The 23,684-nt window shown below is 39.5% G+C and overlaps 4 protein-coding genes across 4 annotated transcripts in view; 3 read left to right on the top strand and 1 right to left on the bottom strand.

The window, feature by feature from the left end:
* Positions 1–5,491: 5,491 nt before the first annotated feature.
* Positions 5,492–6,427, bottom strand: nr0b2a (nuclear receptor subfamily 0, group B, member 2a). Its single transcript, XM_020608517.1, has 2 exons — positions 5,878–6,427; positions 5,492–5,733 (listed from the first exon to the last, which is right to left on the bottom strand). Exons 1-2 carry the CDS (start codon positions 6,395–6,397, stop codon positions 5,492–5,494), a joined length of 762 nt encoding a protein of 253 aa, XP_020464173.1. The 5' UTR covers positions 6,398–6,427.
* Positions 6,428–10,662: 4,235 nt separating this feature from the next.
* On the top strand, positions 10,663–14,917 carry gpatch3 (G patch domain containing 3). Its single transcript, XM_020608509.1, has 7 exons — positions 10,663–11,137; positions 12,900–13,348; positions 13,502–13,676; positions 14,078–14,137; positions 14,249–14,370; positions 14,455–14,582; positions 14,688–14,917. Exons 1-7 carry the CDS (start codon positions 10,717–10,719, stop codon positions 14,869–14,871), a joined length of 1,539 nt encoding a protein of 512 aa, XP_020464165.1. The 5' UTR covers positions 10,663–10,716; the 3' UTR covers positions 14,872–14,917.
* Positions 14,918–15,222: 305 nt separating this feature from the next.
* Positions 15,223–19,031, top strand: gpn2 (GPN-loop GTPase 2). The gene is made up of 5 exons (XM_020608510.1): positions 15,223–16,084; positions 16,242–16,398; positions 16,534–16,694; positions 18,087–18,217; positions 18,430–19,031. The coding sequence occupies exons 1-5, from the start codon at positions 15,665–15,667 to the stop codon at positions 18,500–18,502; spliced, it is 942 nt and encodes a 313-aa protein (XP_020464166.1). The 5' UTR covers positions 15,223–15,664; the 3' UTR covers positions 18,503–19,031.
* A 3,732-nt stretch (positions 19,032–22,763) lies between these two features.
* The window catches only part of arid1aa (AT-rich interaction domain 1Aa), a 16,490-nt gene continuing 15,569 nt past the window's right edge, over positions 22,764–23,684 (top strand). Inside the window, 1 exon segment of the mRNA XM_020608427.1 lies at positions 22,764–23,652. Coding sequence (XP_020464083.1) covers positions 22,948–23,652 — 705 coding nt within the window. The 5' untranslated portion in view covers positions 22,764–22,947.

Below are 23,684 nucleotides of genomic sequence, written 5' to 3'. Positions count from 1 at the left end.
CTTTTATCATTTATCCAAATATAGTAAATGTGTGACTTCCACTCTTTTCCATGAGAGGGAGACATATGTTTTTTTTTTCCACTGCACACCGGCTCGAATCGACTCCACTTGCTTTTGGTACCAGGTGCTTTGTTTTTCACTGTAGATCGTAGCCCCTCAGTGTAGCTGGTTGTGTAACGACACCTCATGAAACTGCTGTGACATCATCAACTAACACACTAACAATGGAGGGCACTGATGTTTTTATTATTATTCTTATTGTGAATTTCAAACAAAAATACAAACAATTTGGCAATAAGCAAATACATTTAGTTTATAACAGCAAAACAAGGTTGTAAATAATGGACAAAAGGATAAGATATATGTAAAAAAAAAAATTGAAATAACATTTTTAAAAGGTGTTAGATGGTAAAATTGTACATTATTCATTCATGATGTTGAATTCATGACATATGGAGTGCATCTTTATACCATGTATTTTTCCTCTGATGTAATGAGGGAAAGAAGTTATTATTATTGTTGTTGTTGTTGTTGATCTTTTAAGAACAAAGAAAAGACGTCTGGTTTTTAAGCCTTGACATTTGTAAATGTAGAATTTCCCAAGCAAAAGAAGTACATTTATAAGAAATTCAGATTTACTTTGAGGTAGTGACATAGTAAAAATAACATCGTTTCATTTCACAGGTGGAAGAGCAGAAGCTAACCCGAGAAATTGGAGAGAACAAATAAATGGTCAGATGTTTCTATTGTCATTATTACAAAAAGTACAGATGTTGTGATCATGACCAAATCTTTTTCTTAACAATTCATTTGATGGATAGATATTACTGATTTGTTTTAGGTGGTACTGGGAATTTAAGATGTTTAGTCGTCAAGCATCTGGTTTACTAAAAGCCTGACAAATTGCATTTCTGTTTGAGTGAGTCGAATAAATTATATCGGTGAAGTGATGTCGTAAGGATTTGTTTGGGAATTTTTGGTTTGCAAAATCCTTGCCATCAGCGGTGAGGGAAGGGGGGTTTGGGATAATTCACTGAGTTGAGATCGTGTTTTGTACCATTAAAAGAAATGATGTCGAAATAGCTTTCAAGATAGAAGTGAACTGGGATCATGTGTAATTTAAGTTAAATCTGGTGCAGAAATCATCATAGGTAAATATAGAGCCATTATAATCCATCAAATGAATAACAGACCAAAAACCTTTTTTCACTGATTCACCAATAAACAAAGATTTTTTTTTTTGTTGTATAAAATATATCTGTTATTCCATATAGGTGATTTGTTTGGACTAAAGTTATGATTATATATAAACTTTCAGGATAATAGTACCCTCTGATGAAATGAAGATAATTTAATTGGTAGTCTAGGGATATGGAAATCACAATTTAAAAGAAGAGCAACACCACCTAGTTTTTTAAATAAACCTCTAAGGATGTGAAACCAAATACTAATGTTATCTTTTATAAAGGATTTAAGCCATACAGCTGTAGAGCTTTGAACATAAATGGGTGTTCAAGTGAACAAAAAGCTTTGTAAATATCAAGAAATAGGATGGCACCATCATCCTCCATCAAGTCTTTACAGTCAGTTAAATCCTATACTAAGAGTATGTATGTTGTTATGTATGAATTGAGTGCTCTTTAATAAATCCAGATTGAGTTTCACTCATTTTTTGAGAGAGTCCTTTTTAAGGCAGTTGTTGAAAACATGAGCTAATATTTTGTAATCACTGTTAAGTAGAGAAATGATGATCTAGAACTTTTTGGTCCTTTCCTGGTTTGGGAATTAATATAATTGTTCCTTGTCACATAGCGATGGGGAGAATTTTGTTATGTATGGCCTCGGTAAAGGCCTGAAATAATATTTTTCTCAGTAAGTTCCAGAAATACCTATAAAACTTGGCTGTGAAACTGTTAGATCCTGGACTCTTGTGTAAAGCAAAACACTCAGCAGTTTTATCACATTTTTCAAGATTTAAATCAGCTACTACTTTGAAATCTTAGTTTATTTGAGGGATCAGACGAGAAAGTGTTTTTAAAAGGTTTTCTTAATCAGGCTCCAAGAAGGAGGAGGAGAATACAGGTTTAGATTTTTAAAAAGGTGTCTGTTTCTTTATTTATTATCAGTGTTGAGTGTATTGATTTGATTTTTTTCCTGTCTTTTTTAATTTGTAGAAAAAGACTATTTCACCCCCACCCCCCACCCAACCCCAGTCCGTTTGGCTCTTGATCTTATCTATGTTCTTAAGTAGACAATTTGAATTTTGTTATTTTCTGAGACATTAAGTTTATTGCAGCATTTGCTGATCTCTTGATCAATTTCCTTTCCCCCTCCCTATTATGCAATGTTTTGAGAGTTTTACTGAGGTTTATGGAGACCTGCCTTATTTTATATTTAATGTATTTCCATTTAGTTGTAATGGATGAAAGGTTAGTATCTGCTAATGTTTCTGCTATTACTAATGTGATAACCTCAGAATTTTTCATTATTTAACATTGAAGGTATGCTGAAACTCTTGGGCATGTTTCATTAGAGTGTAGAAAGTTTAGCATAGAAAGAGAAACATTGAACGAGAGGGTAATTAAAATTGGAAGGGTGTGGAGTAATAAAGGGCTGTTGGGGATACGGGAGAACCAAATGCAGATGCAAAGATATTTGTGTAGGTATTTAGAATTAACTGGGTTCATACATATAGTCACCGTCCACTTTATTAGGTACACCTGTACAACTGTATGCAATTCAGTGCAACACTTTTGCCTTAACATCAGTGTTTATGAAGCTCTAAATGTTTCACTTTTTGGCAAAATTGTCATAAACATATAAATTCAATTATATGTTTATTATTGAGGTCATAGTTAAAGGTGGTGTTATAATGGACTACATTATTGCACGAGGCACGGGCGCCGCTGGGGGGGGAGGGAAAGTTAGGATGATTCTAAGGGCCCATGGACTTTGGGGGCCCACAGAGACTAGCTTTGGGTGAGGTAGAGGGCCCAACTTCAAATTTTTTCATAGGGCCCAAAACTGCTAGCGGCGCCCCTGGCAGGAAGTATTAATCTTACTGATAGAAAATGCAGCAATAAACTCATACATGAAACCATTCACAATCAAAATAAGATTGTTCCATCAGTTAAATTCTACCGGGCTTCACTCACAGATGACATTAATTGGAAAAAAAACTTGGTTAATTTCTCACATATCCCATATTTAATAAGGTCAGAGAAGTCAATTTTAAAATTGGACACTTTATTTCTCCTACTAATTCACGTATTGCAAGATATGTAGCCATTACAATAACAATCCTCTTGAATATACTGTCAATTTTATAATGATGCCAGAATTTTAGATCCATAAATCTAGAAAGTCTAAATCTCCCCTAATGTATTGTCTTTCTTTGGTGAAATCCAAAGCCTCTTGCAATCTTTAAAGCTTGTTAAAAACCACAAGGAGGCCTACAAACCTGACTCAGTTGCATCAGTTCTGTCAGGAGGAGTGGGCTGTAGTTCCAGGAACTTATTGTAAGAAGCACATGGAAGGCATCACAAAATGTTTGACCCAGGTTCAACAGTTTAAAGGCTATGCTACCAAATACTAACTAAAGGTGTGTAAACTTCTGACCCATTGGGAATGTGATGACAGAAAAAACTGCTGATATGAATCTTTTTCTCTTCTATTATTCTGATTCTTAAAACAAAGTACTGTAGTGACACTAACTGGTCTAAGACAGGGGATGTTTATAGGATTAAATGTCAGGAGTTGTAAAAAAAAAAAAAAAGAGTTTAAATCTGTTTGGCTAAGGTGTACGTAAACGTCTGATTCCAACTGTACAATTGTCTGTTTTCTACATTATCAGTTGCTTATGTCATGTTGATCAAAATGTATTATATGGTTCTCTGTTGAATATCCTGACCTCCCAAAGCAATTAGTCATGAGTTCATTGCAGATGTCATTACATACAACACTAGTTGTCTTTAGTATCTGTCAGGCATATTTCTATACAGCTCTGTTAGACTTTTTTTGCAACTTTGTCTCAATTGTTGCATTGCTCTAAGGTGAATATTGACATTTGCTAATGAAGGAGTATGTGTGAAGTGGTAGATCAACCATGCATATCATGAACCTTCGGTATAGACGGAGCACAATACAGAGTTACAATTTCTAACAATGGAAAAACAAGAAAATAAAGAGCATTAACTACCAGGAAGAAGAGGACTAGGGCTGTGTGGTGGAAGGTTAGGGTGGCAAAACAGAGGAATAGGGTGAAGAAGCCAAGGACATCAGCATGTGATTAAAGGGTCACACTTGTGGACCATGTTGTCCGTCCTGGCTTTACAATGGCTGAGGCTGGTCGAAGGCAGCTGAATGCTGGGAGAACAACTGTTCTGTCTAGGGGCCGTTTCCTGTACTTACATTTCTAATGTTGTGTCTTTTCCTTTGCACTATGCAGTGCCATGCAACACTTTCTTTTCTGTATCACAATGACAGTAAAAATACTAAAAGCCTAAATGTGAATTCTGTTTTCTCTTTTACAATCCATCTCCCACATGCAGTTGAAATTGACACATGCCGTACAGAACAAGTGTGGCCTTGTGTATTTTCAATCATTGTCATCCAAACCTGAGCCACAGTTTACACAAAATACTTCCAGAGTACACTGTTGTATTGACAGCATGGCTAAACATTCTGACTGCCATGTTTGCAAACGATGACACAAGGACTTGTCATTCTGATGGAGCTGACATGTTCACTGACACAAGTATTTACTTTTGGGGAGAGATAAGCTAAGGATTTTGAGCCACTGATGTGTTTTAGCAGGTAATCCACTGTATGGTGGTGTTTGTATGAACTGTTACCATTTTTCAAATATTAAGGGTTATTTGAGAAACGTACTAAAGCAACTGAGAAAAACTGTGTAAAAAAAGTGGCGTGAGCAATACTTGGCTGTACACCACACCAGTAATGATGGACCTGCTAAATGAGCTGTAGGGGTGAGGATGCTCAGAACAGTGTATGATTATCACCTGCATAAAACAAATGCTGTGTCAGATTTGGCTCAGAGTGAATGTTTTTGAAATAATGTGACAGAACTTCACTCTTATATTCATGTACAAAAATATATTTATTTGACATTCCGTAATTAAAGGTAAAACCTTTTTGAAACGTTGAACCACACAGAAAAGCTAATCAAATAATAACAGTGGGTACAGTCTGTCTTTATGTGGACAGTGGGATCTTTACACTTCAGCAGATACAGTCTTTTCAGACTGGCTCAGCTTCAACATAAATGAAGATAATTCATATTTTCATGTACAACAATTCACAGAGCTTTTGTTGGCTATTCTATGTGAATTTTTTTTTTCTTTTGCACAACCCACTGTCAGGCAAGTCCTTCATTTCATGAGGGACGATTGCTTGAGTTGATCAACAAAAGTTTCAGTTAAAAACAGTGAATTCAACTTTCTCCAGGACAGGCAGACAAAGTTCATCTCCTCTATCTGCAGAAGAGCATGTCAACCAGCAGTGCCAGCAGATCCGCCTGGCCTATCATAGGCCGGAAGAAGAGTTCAGTGATGAGGCTGGGTGTGATGCCCTGCAGCATGGAGGCTGTGAGGAGGATTTGAGCAAAGCGCTCCTGGTCCCCTGGGTGGAGGAGCTGGACCACCTCGCTGAGGGCATGCTGGGCTTCCTGTTGCAAGCCTTCAACAAACAGAGCTGCCTTTAGATTTGGGACATCTGTTAAATGTAAAAAAAGGAAAATTTTAGTTTTACTACTGTAATGTAAAAATGAACAGTTATACCAAAAAACTCATATTGTTTGGAACCATTTTCTTGTCATTTCATTTAAAAGGGACTAACACAGATGAATATATAGGCTACCTGGATTAAATATTGTGGTCCCTTTTAGGTATGCGTACTCCTTTGGACTCAAATCCAAACTCCAAAACTTTTTGAGGCAGGACTTGAGTTTGCTGACACCTGCCATGGTGGGTTGCTCCATCTCAGGGTTCTCCTGATGGTTCAGGAGAATCTTTTTCAGCATGCTGTCAGCAGGGTTATCAGTCACCTCAAAGTCCACATGCTCCTGAGCCAGACCCAAAATGAAGAGTGGTGCCCAGCAGCTTTTGAGAAGCAAGAACTGGTCGTTTGGTGGCAGCTGGTTAAAAGCGGGTAAGTTCTTCATGAAATGGGCAGTTTTAACCAAAACTGTTGAAGCTTCTTTACAAATCTCAGCTGGTCTTTTCAGGCACACAGTCCGTCGCAGCTCACAGTAGCATCTATGAGGTACTGAGCTGTAGTTTTGGCTTGATTTGCTGTTATCCATTTGGCTGAGGATGTTGTAGAGGATGGGGTTTGAAAGCCTGTCGCTGTTGGCTAAACAATTACATCTGTTTTCCATTTTATAGGTTGGATAGGTCTCTGTAGTCAAATCTAAGTGCCCTCTCATTTGATGGGCTTGTGAGCACTGCTGCCGCTACCTCTATTGCGCCTGTATTTATAAGGCCAAGCCCCACCACCTAGCTTTGTGGACCTTGACTTGTCAACACACTGTGAAAAACAACTGTGCATTCTGCCAGGTGACTAATGGAATAACCCTGGGAAACCAATAAGCTTTTCTCAATGGAAAGGAGCTCGCGGAGTAACGCCTGGCTATCACTAGGGTTAGGTCTTATCTTGTAGTCAGTGTCATTAACCCAGGCAGTACCATGCTACCAAGGACTGCAGAGGTAATCAGCCCCACACTCTGTCCATGCAAACTGCCAACTCAGACCTGGAGAGGTAGAAATAGCCCAAAGCAGAGAAAGGGCATCGGCCTTTGAGTTATGTCATTAGGCATACCAAACATTTTGAAATAAATGTTCTAATTATAGAACAGCACTGTGATTTCAAAAACCTAAGTTGGTGGTAATTGATGATATAAAACTGCCCAACCGAGTCTTTTTTCACAATTTTTGTTTGACTTTGATAATGACGAACTCAATCAAAATCAACCAACATACTGTAGCTTACCTCTACACAGCAGTAGCTAGAATTTTATAAATACTGAGGCCTTTAGTTGCTTGAACAAGTAGCTTATTCAATTTCATTTCTGATCTGAGACATGTACTAAAGCAACTGAAAAAAAAACTGTAAAATTGGGATTTTCAAAGTAATTACATCATGTAGGAACTATGAATGTCTGTATAGCATATCATGGAAATGTGATTAACTGCTGCTGAGATATTTCACTAAAAATCCAAAAATATTATTAAAAATGAAAATATAAGATATTCCAGAGCTTTGGTGCGTCTCAGCCTGACTTTGTAAAGTTTTTATTCTGAAACAGGGAATTTCAAGGTATTTATCTGTGGTACACTATTCCCCTTGTCATTTAAATAAGTTTAATTTGCTATCTTCCCTGTGCCTGGCACAGAGGTTTGAGGCTGATAAGGAAATGACTTTATTATTGTCGCAAATAAACAAACAGCACATTTTTGATAACATCTCCTTTAGTTTGGACATTTAGAATAAAATGTTTGCCACATGAAATAGTCACAGGTAACACCTTATATAACATATTAAAGCTCTATATTTTTTGGCAGCACAGGCTGAGAAGCCAGGTACATCACTGGATATAGGTTACAGAAGAAGATTTAAACTACACTGCAGTGGAGTCAAGGTCAGTTCATGAAGTGAATGATGGCAATCAAAAGATTACATACCAGACACAATTGGCAGCACCAGTCACTGAATGTTTTACTCCACCAGTCTCTTGACTCACTGTGTCAGAGACTCTTCTAGAATATGTTTCAGAACCTCATTTTCTTTACACATGATAATTATTATGATACACAGTGATTATTCATATAAGATGTGACACACTAACAGGAGAAAAGTCATAATGACCACAGCCTCAAATACATGATGAAACATTTTCGAGAATGTGATCCTTTCTGTAAAGTGACCTACAATAAACCCAGCAGCCTCCAGGCTTTATGAAGTATGCTGACAGCAGTAAATGCTTGTGATAAGGCCTGTGTTTATAGAGGTTAGGAGCAGGCAGAGACAGACACGGAGGACAGACACTTATCTCCACCAAGACAGTAAAAATACAATGTCCTTCATTCTATAAGTGGAGCAAACATCATATTCTGAGACCAAGGATGTGAAACAGTTCAGGTCTGATGAAGCATGATGTAATGGCTGGCACATGAAGAACATCCAGGCCCTGTTTTACTATTATTTTTAAGATACCGAAGATACAGTACATTCAAACTCTAAAATCTATGAGGACATTATGATTAGGACTGTGGTAATAGTATAATTTGTCCGTCACTGGATAATAGATCTGTGCCAGTATCTCTCCCATCCACAGAAACCTACTTTGCTTTTTTTTTTAAAGTTTCTCCTAAACATTGACTTTTGCTTTTTCTGTGGCTTTACTAATCCCTGGTCATTGAACTCTCGGTACTACCTGTGCCTGTGTGATGGACGCAGATAGTCTTAACCTTGACCTACTGCTATTCCAGAGGTTCATTTGCCTAGCTCTATTTTCACAAGGCCATCAACCCAAATGTGACATTTACACTGTGTGGTCATTTGAATCTTGGAAAAAGTCATTTAATTATCCTGAAATTCAAACTCTTGGAATTCAGTTCACTTTTTCTTTTTTTGGCTAACCATAACTGAACCAGAATGCAACACATACACGTTAAAACAATACAACTCAGATAATTTTCTCAGTGTGATTAGATATTTCCAGATTTAATTTTACACAATATTTTACTCAAGCAATTTAAGCTCTGTGCTTGTTTTGTGTTAAAACACTGAGACTCTTGAAATGTTTTAATTTTTTTTCTCAATAGAGAAAGGTGTTTTTGTAAAAATAAGTTCTATATTCAGTGTGTTGTACTGGCACTGATATAAAAACTGTGTAAATAAACAAAGCCCTAAAATTTTATTGTGTTTCATTTTAAAGTTCCAAAGGCAAAAATCTCCAGTGCAATGACCCTTGACAGGGTGTCACGGTATATTTGGTGTGTCTGGAAAAATGTCTTCTCTTCCGTATTGGTTTATTTAACATTTTCCAGCACAAACAGAAACATAACACATGTTTATATATGTGCTAGAAAGTTTGATTCTTTCAGTAAAAGCACAGTTCCAAGATTCTAAACTCAAAAGTAGGACTGAATTCTAAATTAGTGTAAAATTAAGTCTTTAGCGTGAGACAAAGGCCTACTAAGTGTGCCATATCATGAGTAAGGTAAAGTCAGGGTCCAGACACCTGGGCCGACTTTTACTGCCCATTACTTTTAAAATACAATGATAAACTTGAGGTGAAGGCCAAAGGAAGAGTTAGTCTCTGGGTTAATGAACTGTGACTCAATATGGTCCGTGGTTGTCTCTCTGACAGAGGTTGCACATGTAGAGATGTGAAATACTTCAATATTTTCTTAAAATATCTACTATTTTGTCTTTTGTCCTATGGAATGAGGTCTCTCTTAATAATGCCTATACTAATGTGTTTCTTATTTCTCCCTTTGTACAAAGAGTTTTGTGTTTCTTTGCCTTCCTTTCTTATAGTCTTTTTCCTTTCTAATAGATAGAATAGATAATGGGATGGGTATGTAGAATATTCCGAATGAGAACAATAAAGAAATACAAATTATATAGAAGCAAAGCAAGAAACAAAAAAGCCAGTTTCACTTATGTTTCAACCTGCACTGATAACTCTGGTCAATAGAGTTTATTTATCTTTGTAGGCCTACGACGTGTCCCTTTTCTGGTCTTGTGTCACTGTTTACTCATTTGCTCATACTTTGTCACTGAAACGGTTGTTAATTTTTTTAAGATCCTTGCCTAAATGAAGCTGTTATTGGCCTGTTGTACAGGCCTGCAACCTATTACCGAGCGCATCATATATTGTAGATCATTAAAAACTGCTACCAGTGCTGTGATGAGGACAATACAATATTTACATATTGGTGCACAAAGGCATTAATGACAGCGGGTGAAGTCAGTCCGACCGCTGTTCCAAACAATACTTTCGTTACTACCACGGGGATATACAGTGTGTTTAACCTTCTTTTTATCGTTTCGGCCCGACAAAAGTAGTTGTAGGTCTAGATAAAGTGCACGACGTCTTTACAGTATGAGCACGCTCCCGCGGACCGTAATCTGTTTCTGGCAGACATTCTCTTTTGCTACAATAACCAACCATATATGCAGTGATTATAATATGCATTTATTGTATTTTTAAACAAACATTTATACAGTTACATGCAAATAAATCGTATTGTATAGATACATATAAAATATGCTAACTAGGCACATTTCTAAGAGCCCCCTGAAGTGTCGTTTTGAGATTTTCAGGAGGTCTGAGCTACCAGTCAAAGAGTGTGAGGCCGCCAGGACCCGCTGTATTTCACACACTTCTTTCAGCCCGCTTTCTGAAGGTGGGGTCTCCCTAATGAATTAAACAGCTTGCTAAAAAGACGCTGGCCCAAATTTGGCTAATAACTGAGTTGTAAAGTATGTGTATACCTGACTGATTTATTAGCTAATAACCGTTGATTAAACCTTATAAAGCCTCTTCTAAAATGTGGCATATGAGAGCGCGGTGCGCAAAATAATAATGACATTTAAATAGTAATATTGCGTAATGACGTTTGGTAACGTCTCGGGAAGCGGATATGACGTTTTTCCAAATGTTGCCTACTGTTGGGGAGATAAACAATCATGGCGGATTCCCAATCTGAAGTTCCAGTGTATTTTGCTATTAGTAATATTCCTGTAGCCTTTCGCTCAGTGGACCTGAGAAATTATTTCAGTCAATTCATTGAGAGCGGCGGTTTTCAGTGTTTTCACTACCGTCATCGGCCGGAGGTACTCAAAGAGTCCGAGGGGCCCCAAAGCACAGCGTGTGGTAACGCTAACGGTGAAGAGGGCGCCTCGGAATCGTCGGAGACTGACCAAGATCCAACAAATAGCTCAGTGTCGAAGAAGACGACGAGGTCGTGCTGCTGTATCGTCTCCGTTCATGCCAAAGACGCCGAGGGGTTCGTCAGGATGTATGGGGGAAATCACTGGATTGACTCGAAGGGGAACTGGTTGGCTAAACGCTGTGTTATCAAAAGAGTAAAGGTTTCACACGATAAAGGTAAGTTATATATGTATCCTATAAAGTCCCCGCTATTAATTGAACCGGGTAGGAGGGCAAAGTTACAACACGTTTTGTCGTATTACTTTTGTGCCATCCAAATAAATAAAGGGGGGCTCCACCGACTTTATACGAAAAATAATTTACTCAACCTACGACAAACGTTTTATATTCTCTCTTTTTGGCTCCGCAGAGGGCTTTGTTAAGCCTTAGAAAAAAGACTGGTGCCATGAAATAAAATAATCTCGGCTTGAGTTTGGAGAATACAAATTTTATAGCACAAAGCCTGCCTTACGAACTGGTGTCGTAGATATGTTACATTATGGAAAGTGTAGTGTTCAGTGTTGTGAGAACCTGACTTTCTAGGTTAGAAGCAACAACATATCTTGGCCCTTGCTGCTCTCGTTTTGAATGTTGTTGTTTTTTATTGTTGAGTTCTTCAACAATATGTGTACTGCAATTAAGGAGTGTTCAAACTGTGTTAAAACTGCCCACTTGGTCATTTCCCTATTCTATATAGTTTGCAGTTATATGAAAAGGAGGTGAAAATATATCTTAGTTTTTGTGAGGCTACTGTATAATCACCAAATATTGGATTTTTTTTAAACAGTATCAACATTGCATTTGTGTAATTTTCAACATAGACACTAACAAACAAAATTTTATGGCACTACATTTTGTAAATGGAAACCTCAGTTAAATAAAAAGTGAGGATGCATCTCACTTTTTCCAGACCAAGTACTTACATTTGAGTACTCACCCATACCAAGTGCCTAATGATGCAGTGTTTCTATTATAAACACTACAATTACCATAAACGTGCAGTGACTTTAGAGACAGTTTAATTTCATGAGATTTACTTTCTGATAGCGATTAAATAGAATATCCTATGTAACAGGAGGCTGTGTAAATGACCTGAAAACCTCCTGTTCATGCTGTAATACAGTGGATTTTAACCTCTGTAGGAGTGCGACCCTCTGTTAGGATGTAGTGATTTCACAACCCCCGAGACCAGAACATCGCAGTCGATAAGTTAAATGTTTAATTTAACGACGGTACGTGTTCTTACTTTAAAAAGGCTGCTGTCTGTGGCTTCATCCTGTCCTCTCTGAAGGACACACACCTCTTCTGCTGTGGAGGAGCTGCTGGTCTCAGTCTCCACAAGGATTCAACCCATGTTCATACACAGAGCTCATGTGGCATTAACCACATAAAGTTAGCGTTTGTGTTCTTCCCATTCACAACAGTTCACTACAGTCAGCATAGTGAGCACCGTGGTGGTTTTAGCGCAACGAACGGGACCAGGCATTTTGACCGTTTGTTGTGTTTTGTTTCTTCAACAGGTGTTTGATTAATTACTCTCTCCATTACTGCTGGTTTTGTTGCACATATCGAGTGTTGACGTCTTTGTAAAATGGACCTCGTGCCCATGTGTCTGTGTGAGATGGGAGGGAGAGGGCCGCACACACACACACACACACACACACACCATCATGAGGTTAATGTAATGCTGCCGTTAATTGCTATCGGTGGGGACACCTTTACAAGTACCAGTATAGTATAGAGGGTGCTATTGGATCTGATGCCTGATACTGGTATCGGCATAGATGCATCCCTAATAAAGAGTGTGGAATTATGTTACTGACATGGCTTCTTCATGTAGGTATTTATTACTATAAATATGTTGTCTTTTGTCATTTGTAATTGTGACTTGAAGTGGTAATCTCTGTGTGTACATCTAATCTCTTTAATATTCTTGCAGATGATGGCTCATTCCCTTATAAGACAAAGTATGAACAGCGGCACAGAGTTTCCTTAACAGAGCGTTTTACAGAGGCTGACCTCAAAATTTTATCTGAACTAAATCCACCTGCCCTGATGCAGAATGGGAATGTGGGCACACCAGTGAAAGTGTTCCTCCAGCTCATCCAGACCTGCCGCCTGCCTCCTCGACTCATCCGGAAGTTGGGCCTCACTTTCCCCAAGACCAGCTCCAACCGTCGTTACGGCAATGTGCCTTTCCAGTATCAGCACACTTGCACTCTTCCAGCCACGGAGGAGACTGTGTTAACAGCAACTGGACATGAAATATCTGGACCAGGCACTTTGGCCCCATCCTCCAGATCAAAACAGCTGGCTGATCACACAGAGACAACAGAGACTTATGAGCCACAGAAAGATGGGGAGGACACCCAGTCAAATCCAGATGATGTGGGTATAAGTATAAATATGTCAGTATGCATAACACTGTGTAAATGCATTGTTGTTATTAGCTTGTGTATGCTTTGATATAGCGTTGGCTGAATTGTCATCATCATCATTTCAGTGTAGTTTTCTAATTTTTTTTTATCTGGTTGGTTGTAGGATGATGACTGCTGTGAGGAGTGGGAGCGCCATGAGGCTTTGCATGATGATGTAACCAGCCAGGAAAGAAGCAAAGAGAGGCTGTATGAGGAGGAGATTGAGCTGAAGTGGGAAAAGGGTGGCTCAGGCTTGGTGTTCTACACTGATGCCCAGTACTGGCAGGCAGAAGAAGGCGGTATGCCACCAAAGCATTAACCATCCAGTTTTATCACCTTGCAGAAGCCTCCCTTCCTCTATAAATATAGGAAATATAAAAAAAAAATCATATATTAAGTTATCTGACTGATGTTAAGCTGTGGAGGTCTTAACTGAAATGTTCATTTTTAGCTTCTGTTGTTTAGTATTTCAGGAATAATTTTGGATGAAATCTAACATGGTCATTTTTTGTATTGTTCCACAAATTTCACTCAACAATTATAGTAATAGACATTAAAAGATCATGAATCCTTGAAAAATCTGTCAGGATCTAAACAGAATCGTTCACATGTATAGGATTTTTTTATCACCGCTATTTTAAATTACATGGATCTGTTTGTTGAAATATTGATTGCATTCATGCCTCTTCCGTCCTTGTAGATTTTGATGAACAAACAGCAGATGACTGGGATGTTGACATGAGCGTTTACTATGATAAAGGTATCTCGAGTTTGTTATACATCTGTGATTACACTGAGTGATGAAGGAAACCAAAATGTAAATTGTCTCTGCAGAGTCAGATTTTCTTTACTCTGGCTCTTCCTTTCACAGATGGGGGTGACATGGATGCTCGTGATTACGTCCGAATGCGGTATGAAAAACGGCTGAGGGAAGGTCTTGAAGATGGATCTGGACACGGTCACTCTATTGGCAGCTTTGAGAGGTTCACTAAGGTAATGCAGTTGCCACAGCACATAATTTAACTCCAACTTTGCATTATAGACTATGAGCAATTTTCTGATATTTTTACTTTTTAGGGCTTTGGCCGTCGTGTGATGGAGAAGCAGGGTTGGAAGGATGGTGAAGGGCTAGGAAACAGCCAAACTGGGATCCCTGAAGCCCTTGAGAATGAGGGCCAACATCCCAACTGCAAAAGGGGCTTTGGGTAAATATAAAAATAAAAACAGAAATTATAACATATGATTGAATTAAGTTAATGTGCACAAATTTCTTGCTTTCCTAATACTGTTATACATTTTTTGTTTTAAAGGTATCATGGAGAGAAGCTGGCCTTACATCCTGTGAAAAAGACCAGAACAGATTTTCATATAACTACAGTGTATGATGAACCCAAAGACATAGATGGAGGTGACATTTTGCTCAGACGCCAGCCGAACACCAGTTTGAAGTACAGACACTGGCAGCCAGGTGGCAGCATTGGGTCACAGAGATAACTTTAAATTAATAATTTAGTACATGTATATTTATAAATTACTTATTTGTCTGCTTTCTATATTAAAACCGTTCATTATTGCTTGTGTTGAATTTGTCTTTTTACTTTTTATATGCACTTTTCACAATGTAATCAGACTGTTGACCAACTATCACACAAAAACCATTTGGTTAAATGCCTTGTATTTCTATGTAACTGTATGGACTAGATTAATTGTGTAACCAAGCGCCAAGTTGAAATAATATATAAAGTACTACAGTGAGGCAGCCTGAACTAGTTCGTGTTCTACCCGTACTGTATGAAATAAAGAACAGCTTTTATTTTGACACCTCGCCTACACAACCCGGAAGTACTATGTGTAGCTTAGCCATTAGCTATCGTACAGTGTACGCATGCGAACACAACAGCGGTAAATTGTAGGTAGTTGGTGGCGCTTGTTAAAATTAAAGATTCTCGATAGAGTTTACTGCATTAGTTTTATGCTATACAGACTTTTAATTAGGGCTGGCTGGATAATGTTTACAAATTCTCTTCGTGTGTGTAGCTCAATGCTGATCATTGACATTTATTTACCCTGTTAAATATCGAGGTGAATATAATTTAATAGAAATTGTGAGCACAAGTAAAGGCTGAACTTGCACCAAGCTACTTTAGTCCTGTTACGTGACCCTACGACGTAAGAGTACGCTGGATGCTCATACCTTTTCACAGGACAGTGCTTGTGGCTCCATCCGACACCTTGTCTCATCTAATGTGAACCTTTGCAGCCCCTCAGTCTAGTTTGCACTGAAACCATGTCCAGCCTGCCAAGAGCAACCCCCTCTTTACGTTTCGGTCAGGTGGTCATTGGACCCCCAGGCTCAGGTAAAACCACTTATTGTCGAGGAATGCAAGAGTTCCTGACTGAACTGGGACGTAAGGTGGTTGTGGTGAACATGGACCCTGCTAATGAAGGACTGCCATATTCCTGTGCGGTAGACATCTCAGAGCTGGTCACTCTGGGCGATGTTATGGATGGCTTGAAGCTTGGGCCCAACGGTGGGCTCCTCTATTGTATGGAGTATGTTGAAGCAAATCTGGACTGGTTAGAGAACAAGCTGAAACAGCACAGTGACTGTTACTTCCTGTTTGACTGTCCTGGACAAGTGGAGCTCTACACCCATCAGAGTTCAGTAAAGAACATATTCTCACAACTGGCTAAGTGGAATTTCAGGGTGAGCTTCTTAAACAGTCAGAGATGGGAATGATCTCATGTCCCCTGAGCTTTAAATGTTTATATGCCATCATGCACATACAACACTGATTAAATGTTAAGGTCATTTAACCTTTAGCTGTTAAGGCTGTTTTTCTCCACTTTCTTGCTCCTTGTAGCTGACTGCAGTGCACCTTGTGGACTCTCATTACTGCGCTGACCCAGCCAAGTTCATTTCTGTGCTGTGTACCTCCCTGTCGACCATGCTGCACGTGGAGCTTCCTCATGTCAACGTCCTCTCCAAAATGGACTTGATTGAGCAGTATGGCAAACTGGGTATGTAAAGGGTTGTTGGATTTAGCTCGAACTAAACAATTGTTCCCACACACAAACAAATTACAAATGAGGACAGAGCATTTTTATGTCAGTTAAATTTACCACTAACATTTTTTTCTGTCTGCACTCCTACAGCCTTCAACCTTGACTTCTACACAGAGGTTATGGATCTGACCTATCTCCTTGATCACCTGGCTGCAGACCCCTTCTTTAAAAAATTCCACCATCTAAATGAAAAGTTGGCAGAGGTCATACAAGACTACAGCCTTGTTTCCTTTGTCCCTCTCAATGTAGAGGTATGACTGGTTGTTGTTTCCAATTCTGGTTACATATTACAAAAAATGGTCCACAGTGACTCAGGCTCAATACTACGGTGTACATTGTAGCCAGTAGGAACCGATGTTGCTATAAATCAGGTGAATTACAATATGGTAAATAAATCAGTAAATCACGAGTAGAGTCATGGAGGATAAGAGTAATTCTTGTACCCATTAATAACTAACTTCATGTTTTGACTAGATGAAAACACTTAATATATTCTTACTACCTCTGCCAAGGAGGCTATGGTTTTGCTGACATTTGTCAGTTTATTCACGGCACAACTGAAAAGTAGTGAATGTTTTTTAGTGAAGTCCTTTGCAAAATTAGGGTAAGACCCATGGGAAAATCTATGGATTTTGCTTCTGCTCCAGATCATCATTTGGATCCAGGAATTTTTTTTAAAGCATTTCTTCACAATGGTGAGATATGGCCAGTTTCAGTATTCTTGCTTCTACTTGCTTCTAACTCCAGTGCACACAGTGCCTACAATTATTGGACAAAAATTGTGTCCAAACATTGTAGAGTGCTCCCTTCCAAGAATTTCTTTAAAAAAAAAAAAATCATTCATTGCATATTTCCTCATTTGAACAGGTAAATTATAAATCACTTTTAGCATTTTAAATTTTAGACTGGATCTATTAATTACAGATGGTTTGGGCTGTTAAAAAGCAGTGGGCTGTCTGCATACTGTATTTGTTCCCTGACATTACTTCTTTAAGGTGACTGATTTGATCCTGTGTGTGTGTCTGTGGGTGGGCGTGTGTCTAGACAACTGTGCCATCACTGCATGTGGTACTAGTAATTCATACAAGTAGCAGGTTGGCAGTCAGGAAATGCAGCCTTGATACATTTCTCTTTTCTACACCCTGTTAATTAAACAGCTGCTGGTTATCTTGGTTACCAATGACACCTAACACAGAAAATTTTAAATGCAAAAACACAACACTTTTAACCTTGAGAGATATGATGATAAACTGGTGAATATTTTGATGCCAATGAAAGTTGGGGTTTTATGCTTTTGCTTGCATGTGTGGCTTGTCTGAGTGCCAAACCTTGATACAAATAAAAAACAAGGCTGAAGAGGCAGCATTACATTTCCAAGAAGGTTTCAAAGAATGGTACCTTCATGCAGTAGATCTGACTGAAAGAAAACTGGGGCATATCAAACACATCAGATATATAACACAGACTTGTGTTAGGATTACTTCTATATACTTCATATTTTACACTGGTTACTAGAAGACAGAAAAAAAACTGTTGTTTTCACACAATCAGGTTTTAGAGAGTTTTCAGCAAATCTGTCAGTGGGTTGCTTTGGTGAATGTCTGCAGGTCTTTTGATAAATTATTTCTCTCTTCTCTCTGTAGGACAAAGAGAGCATGATTCAGGTCTTACGAGCAGTGGACAAGGCCAATGGTTACTGCTTTGGAGATCTGGAGGAGAGGAATCTGCAGGCCATGATGTCAGCTGCTGTGGGGGCAGACTTCCAGTTCAGCTCGTATCCTTCCCTAATCACTGTGGTGACTCACTGTGACTCATCTGTTTTAAAGTCATACCTTAAGGTTTACGGGACATGGTTGAAAAAAACAGAATATTCTGGTGTTTATAATGACTTGTGATGAACGATGGCAAAAGTAACCAGAATCTTAACAAAATAGGTTTTAATTGTGTTGCGTTATGTTATGTTTTCCTTCACATTTGACCCTCCAGTACTCTTGGAGTGCAAGAGAAGTATGTCGAAAGCAGTGGAAAGACTGTGGAGGAAGAAATGATGGAGCTGTAAACTGAAAAGCTCAAATAAAGGGACAAAACCAGTTGTTTTCTAGCACCAGTACACCAAGGGAGTCTTTGCAACATCCATCTCACTTGGCCTGAATTCTGAGCCTCTCTACAAATGCAGTGGCGAGACGGGAGCTAAATTTGGGTGCTGTAGATGCTTCAAGGTTGCACCCCACCTCATAAAATTCACCAGGGGCTGACTGAAGGAACTAAATGCTGAGCTGCTCTTTAGTTATTAGCAAGCGAGGTGTGATTTATTCTTCTGTTGCTGTCTTAATAGACAACATTAAAGGAAAATTTCAATAAATGTCAATATTCTGTTAAAATGTGCTGAAAGTAAATGCCTCTTTTTTCCTTTCTGTTTTGAGTATGTTAAATGTTTGAGCCCCTGATACTTTTGAGGACTCGGGTAACTCTCCACAGTAAGCATCCAGAGATGCAACTCTGTATAGACGTATTCATTCAAACAATAAACATTGAATTGACTTGTAACTATAGATGGTGTTTTGCCCTCTCTACAGGAATGAATTAACTGAAAATAAAAGATTTGTGATATTTCTTGCTATACAGTTTAGTTACTGTGCATAAATGAAGTCTATAAAAATATTTTCTATTTTTGTATTATTTTATAAATAACATTATAACATAAATAATATAACCTTATAATTAAACAGGACTTGGGCTTTCTTCATACATGTCCTCCTTCCATGTGCCAGTACAGGATACAGCCAGAATGAATGAACCCTTAATTACAAATCCTGTCCATTTAATACAGTTTTGTTTGTAGGCAGAGCCTATGAAGGAAAACAGTGTTCGACTAATTAAACTTTAAACAAAGATCCATATTTAAAAACCAACTACAAGAAAACTGAGATTTCATTTTTTTTATACATATGCCTTTAGTTTTGAACACAGAGCTGATTCTTCTCAGCCTGGATGATACCAGTGTTGCACAAATCTATGTAGAGATGTTGTGCCATTCTTTACAGATGATTCTTTTCAGCTGCTCTCTGCTGGAGGGGTTTTATGGCTCTATGTTCCACTTTTAAATACTTAATAGTGTTAAAGTGTTCTAGTGAATCCAAGTTTTGCAATTTGTGCATGGGATCATTTTTCAAGGACAGCCACTGTGGCTTCTGTTTTTGATAGTATGGTTCTTCTTTTACCTCCTAACCAATATAACAACTGTGTTTAGGTTTATGTTCAGTAGACTACTGATGTCTTTGTACCCATCCCTGTCTTTATGGAGTCTTACAGTCTGGTTCCCTACTTGTTCAGTTTTTTTCCATGTTGCATGACACAACCCAATCCAAAATGGAGAACGCTGTGGCGTTCACAGTTTATTAATAACCTTGTTCATGTTGATGCAATCAGAATCAGCTTTACTGGCCAGGTGTGTTGAACATGAGGAATTTGACTCTGGTACAGTGGCTCTAAATGTGCATGTACAATGTCCTTCGGTAAGGCAGCGAGTAAACAAGATAAGACTGAGAGAACAAGAAAAGAAAAAGAATGTGCAGACAAGAAAAAGGAATGTGCATTAAGAAAATAAAAATAAAGTACTAAGAAATATAAAATAGCCTTGTTTGGAAATCCTAAGTGTACTCACTTTTGTTGCATTGAGTTTAGGGCCCATATTTTTAATGTTTGTTTCGAATGGTACATAATATAAGATGGTACCATTTTGAATATATCACCTTGATATGCAGTGACATATAATGGAACCTGACAACTGTCAGTGCCTCAGAGATGCAAGTGTGTGTGTGTGTGTGTGTGTGTGTGTGTGTGTGTGTGGTGGATGAGTAACAACTATCATTAATTTCTTATCTTTATTGCGATAATTCTTACTTGCTAATTGATTTAATGTCCAACCGATCTGATTTCCAATTTTTAAGAAAGATTTGGGTGTCTGAAATGTGATAACAAACACATTTACACTATGTATAATAGACTTTGATAGTTATACCAATCATACATTTGCTAAGCTTTCTGTTCAGTGAAAAGGGTTAGCATGCAACATTCTGAGAAAAAATGAAAATGATGTAATGTCATGAATCTAAAGGCAATCATGGGCTACTTGTTTAATAAAATAACTATATAACGTCAATAGAGCATTTTCAACAAAGGTGAGGAATCAAAAACATCAGAAGCAGCAATGTCTTTGGCCAGGATAGTTCACGTGTGTTTGGTCTGTTTTTTTTCCCAGCAGATGGCATATGTGCTTGACAATCCTCCTCCTAGATCCACAAAGCTCTGCTCCAACTTTTCCCAACAACCAGAGCAGAAAAACTAAGTCAGGCGGGGAGAGGAAGCCACATTAAATCTGTGTTTCTGCACAACTGGCCCTGTGTCTGTTCTCTGGGATGGAAGACTCACTGTCTTTCTTAAAGCAACTAAAACTCACATTACTTAGAAATGTCACTCCTTCTAGTCTTGCTATTGTTGTACTCGTCATACACCTTGTAACCTTGCTTTAAACATAACACCCTCGTTTTAATTACATCCTATAGCCTAACAAAAGTCTAGATGTACTCATATGCCCACGATAAAGACGAGGACTCGTGCGTGCACGCACTTCTCATTCAGTGTTGCAGTCAGACTAAAATAAAGCGTGATCCACTTTGCGAGCTCGCGCTGATGTAGGAAATGACATTAACCCTGTGTGGTATGACGTAGCTGAGAAAATATATGTGGACAGCTTCTTGGCTGCAAAGCTCTCCGGTCTCCGTGCATTAGGGGGGTGTGTCAGGCAGAATGTTAAATTCTGTACTGATGTTTGTACATGTGATCAAGTATGTCTTCTCACTGGTACTTCCTGCCTTTTTCCCTATAAGCCCCCTAGAGGTAGGTGTGTGTTTCTCTCTCTCACACACACGCACAGAGCAGAGAGTTTGTGTGTGTAGAGAGTGAGAAAGAAAGCGAGGCAATCATTTCCTCATTTACACTCAAAAATTATTAATTTCAAATCAATACCCAGTCTAACTATTAAACACTTCATTAACCATATCACGTATTTACATCGAATTAGTTTTTAGAAAAACTGCCTCAGCATCGCACACACACTTCTCATTACCATCCTAGCCATGCTCAATGTTGTGCACACACCCTGTGCGTTTTATGGATGCCAAAAATGTCTGCCTCGTTTGACTGAGAATGGGGAGGCAAATTTTCAATTTGTCTAATAGTTGAACGACTCTGAAAGTGTTCGCGCATCTTATGTCTGGTAGATAAGGTCAGTTTTTTTCTGTACAGCGTAGTTTGGTTTGGTGAGAGAGAGAGAGAGCTGGAGCCGTGCGCCCATCCCCCCACACTCAGCAGAGGAGTGTTTCTGCTGGAGTGAGAGACAGAGAGGAGAGGGGGTGGTAGAGGAGAGCAGAGCACAGGCGAGTAGGCAGGGGAGGGAACAAGAGGGAATGTGCATTGGTAGTCTCGTTTGCTGCAAGGCTTCCTCCTTCTGCTGTTAGAAAAACCTGTGCGTTGCCTTTGCTTGCCTAAACACCACTCAGATTCACATGTGGGAATTAACTAAAAACACGAGCGCAGGCAGAATTTGGAGCTGAATACATTTATAAATATTGCTGTTACCTTTTTTTCTCAAGTGATAATTATATCTCTATTACAAGCCAAACGGAAAATAGTTCCCACTATTAATTTAGTTTCATTTCCATCTTTCAGTGTGTGCAGCACATACTGTTGTGATTTCAACATCTGTATCCTATAGTTCTTTTCCCCCATGCTCACAAAATTCATCATGCATATGCATATTTTGGAGTGCACAACATCTTTGGGTGCTTGATTAAAACTTAACAATGTTTGTAACATTAGTGGGTTGTGTGAACATTAGATTCTCTTCAGGTGGGGAAAATAATCCACCTAGATAGAAAGAGGACAGTGTAAGACTAGAAGTCCACTCCGCACTGGGGCAGATCCAGCCCATGCTTTGCAGCCGTCTGTGCGGCTCAGTAAAATGGCTGTATCTAGCGGAGGAGCCTCGTGTTGGTTGGGTTCGCTCCCTGTCTCTACCCGGGCTCAGTAACACAACTCCCACAACAATTTCTGTCGCTTTTTTACGCATTGTATGGAGCCTCCGTCATCTCTCTAACCCACTTACGGAACCGGAACCGGGGGATGGCAGCCGGATTCGGTCCGGTATAAGGGGTGGGAATGAATCGGCGCAAGGATAAATGGTTGTAAACAATTATTTATATTCAATGCTAGCTTTTGATTGTGACTGACTCGCCGACGCCCGCGGCCCCCCCCCCCGCCACTCTTAACACTAGCCCGCCTTCAGAACTCAAAAAGCCGGATCGGGACCCCAAGGAGGAGTCGGTACCGGGGGAGAAGCAGTCAGACAAAAAACAGCCGGGCTTGGATAGTGGATCGCCGGGCCGGGGGGATCTGCAGGACGGGGCCGACGGTGGAAATGCAGGGGGAGGAGGGGAATCTGAGATGAAGAACGGGAATGGGAACCCGCCCAGAGCTAACAATAATAACCAGAATGACTCTGTCGGACCGGAGGGAAATAACCATCCCAGTTTAGTGCATCACCACGGCCCCGGTTTTCCTCCACCTTCGTACGGATACAGTCAGCACTACGGTCGGGCCCCTTTTCATCAACATGGCGGACAACAAAGCCCTGGCATGGCAGCTGCTGTGGGTCCGGTCGTGCAGTCGAGCAACATGATGGACCCGTATCAACCTAATTCACACGAACATGGCTTTTCGAACCATCAGTTTAACAATTACAACCCATTCCCGAACAGGACTCCCTACCCCGGCCAAGCATTCGCCATGAACTCTCCTCGCAGTACCCAGGCGCCGACAGCTGGGGGGCAGCCAGCTAAGCAGCAGCCACCAGCGGGAGGACCCACGGCGATAGCCGGATCTTACAGTAACCAGAGATATAATATTGGAAACCCTCAGCCTACATCCACACCGACACTCAACAAGCTCCTAACCTCCCCCAGCTCAACGCGGGGTTATCCGACTTACCCGTCTAGCGACTACAGTAGCCAAGAAGGAGCTAGTAAGGGACCAGCAGACATGGGCAGTAGCGGACAGTATGGAGGGAGCAATCCGGGTTGGCAACAAAGAAGCCATCACCCGTCGCCTATGAGCCCGGGAAGTGCCGGGCAGCCGCTAGTTAGAAACCAGGTAAGATTACAGGAACATGATGTGGGCTTTAG

Source organism: Monopterus albus, unplaced genomic scaffold, assembly GCF_001952655.1.
Source record: "Monopterus albus unplaced genomic scaffold, M_albus_1.0 scaffold93.1, whole genome shotgun sequence".
Classification (NCBI taxonomy): Eukaryota; Metazoa; Chordata; class Actinopteri; order Synbranchiformes; family Synbranchidae; genus Monopterus; species Monopterus albus.
This window is presented reverse-complemented; position numbering and strand designations above follow the sequence as displayed.

What these genes read in the sequence shown, in the direction of transcription:
- gpn2 (XM_020608510.1), top strand. Translation starts at nt 15,665, where the DNA reads ATGTCCAGCCTGCCAAGAGCAACCCCCTCTTTACGTTTCGGTCAGGTG. An exon ending in TGAGCAGTATGGCAAACTGG is followed by an intron (nt 16,399 to 16,533) that starts GTATGTAAAGGG and finishes GCACTCCTACAG; the next exon opens with CCTTCAACCTTGACTTCTAC. An exon ending in TTGTCCCTCTCAATGTAGAG is followed by an intron (nt 16,695 to 18,086) that starts GTATGACTGGTT and finishes TTCTCTCTGTAG; the next exon opens with GACAAAGAGAGCATGATTCA.
- nr0b2a (XM_020608517.1), bottom strand. Translation starts at nt 6,397, where the DNA reads ATGGAAAACAGATGTAATTGTTTAGCCAACAGCGACAGGCTTTCAAAC. An exon ending in GACCACAATATTTAATCCAG is followed by an intron (nt 5,734 to 5,877) that starts GTAGCCTATATA and finishes TACATTTAACAG; the next exon opens with ATGTCCCAAATCTAAAGGCA.
- gpatch3 (XM_020608509.1), top strand. Translation starts at nt 10,717, where the DNA reads ATGGCGGATTCCCAATCTGAAGTTCCAGTGTATTTTGCTATTAGTAAT. An exon ending in GCTTTGAGAGGTTCACTAAG is followed by an intron (nt 14,371 to 14,454) that starts GTAATGCAGTTG and finishes TTTACTTTTTAG; the next exon opens with GGCTTTGGCCGTCGTGTGAT. An exon ending in AACTGCAAAAGGGGCTTTGG is followed by an intron (nt 14,583 to 14,687) that starts GTAAATATAAAA and finishes TTTGTTTTAAAG; the next exon opens with GTATCATGGAGAGAAGCTGG.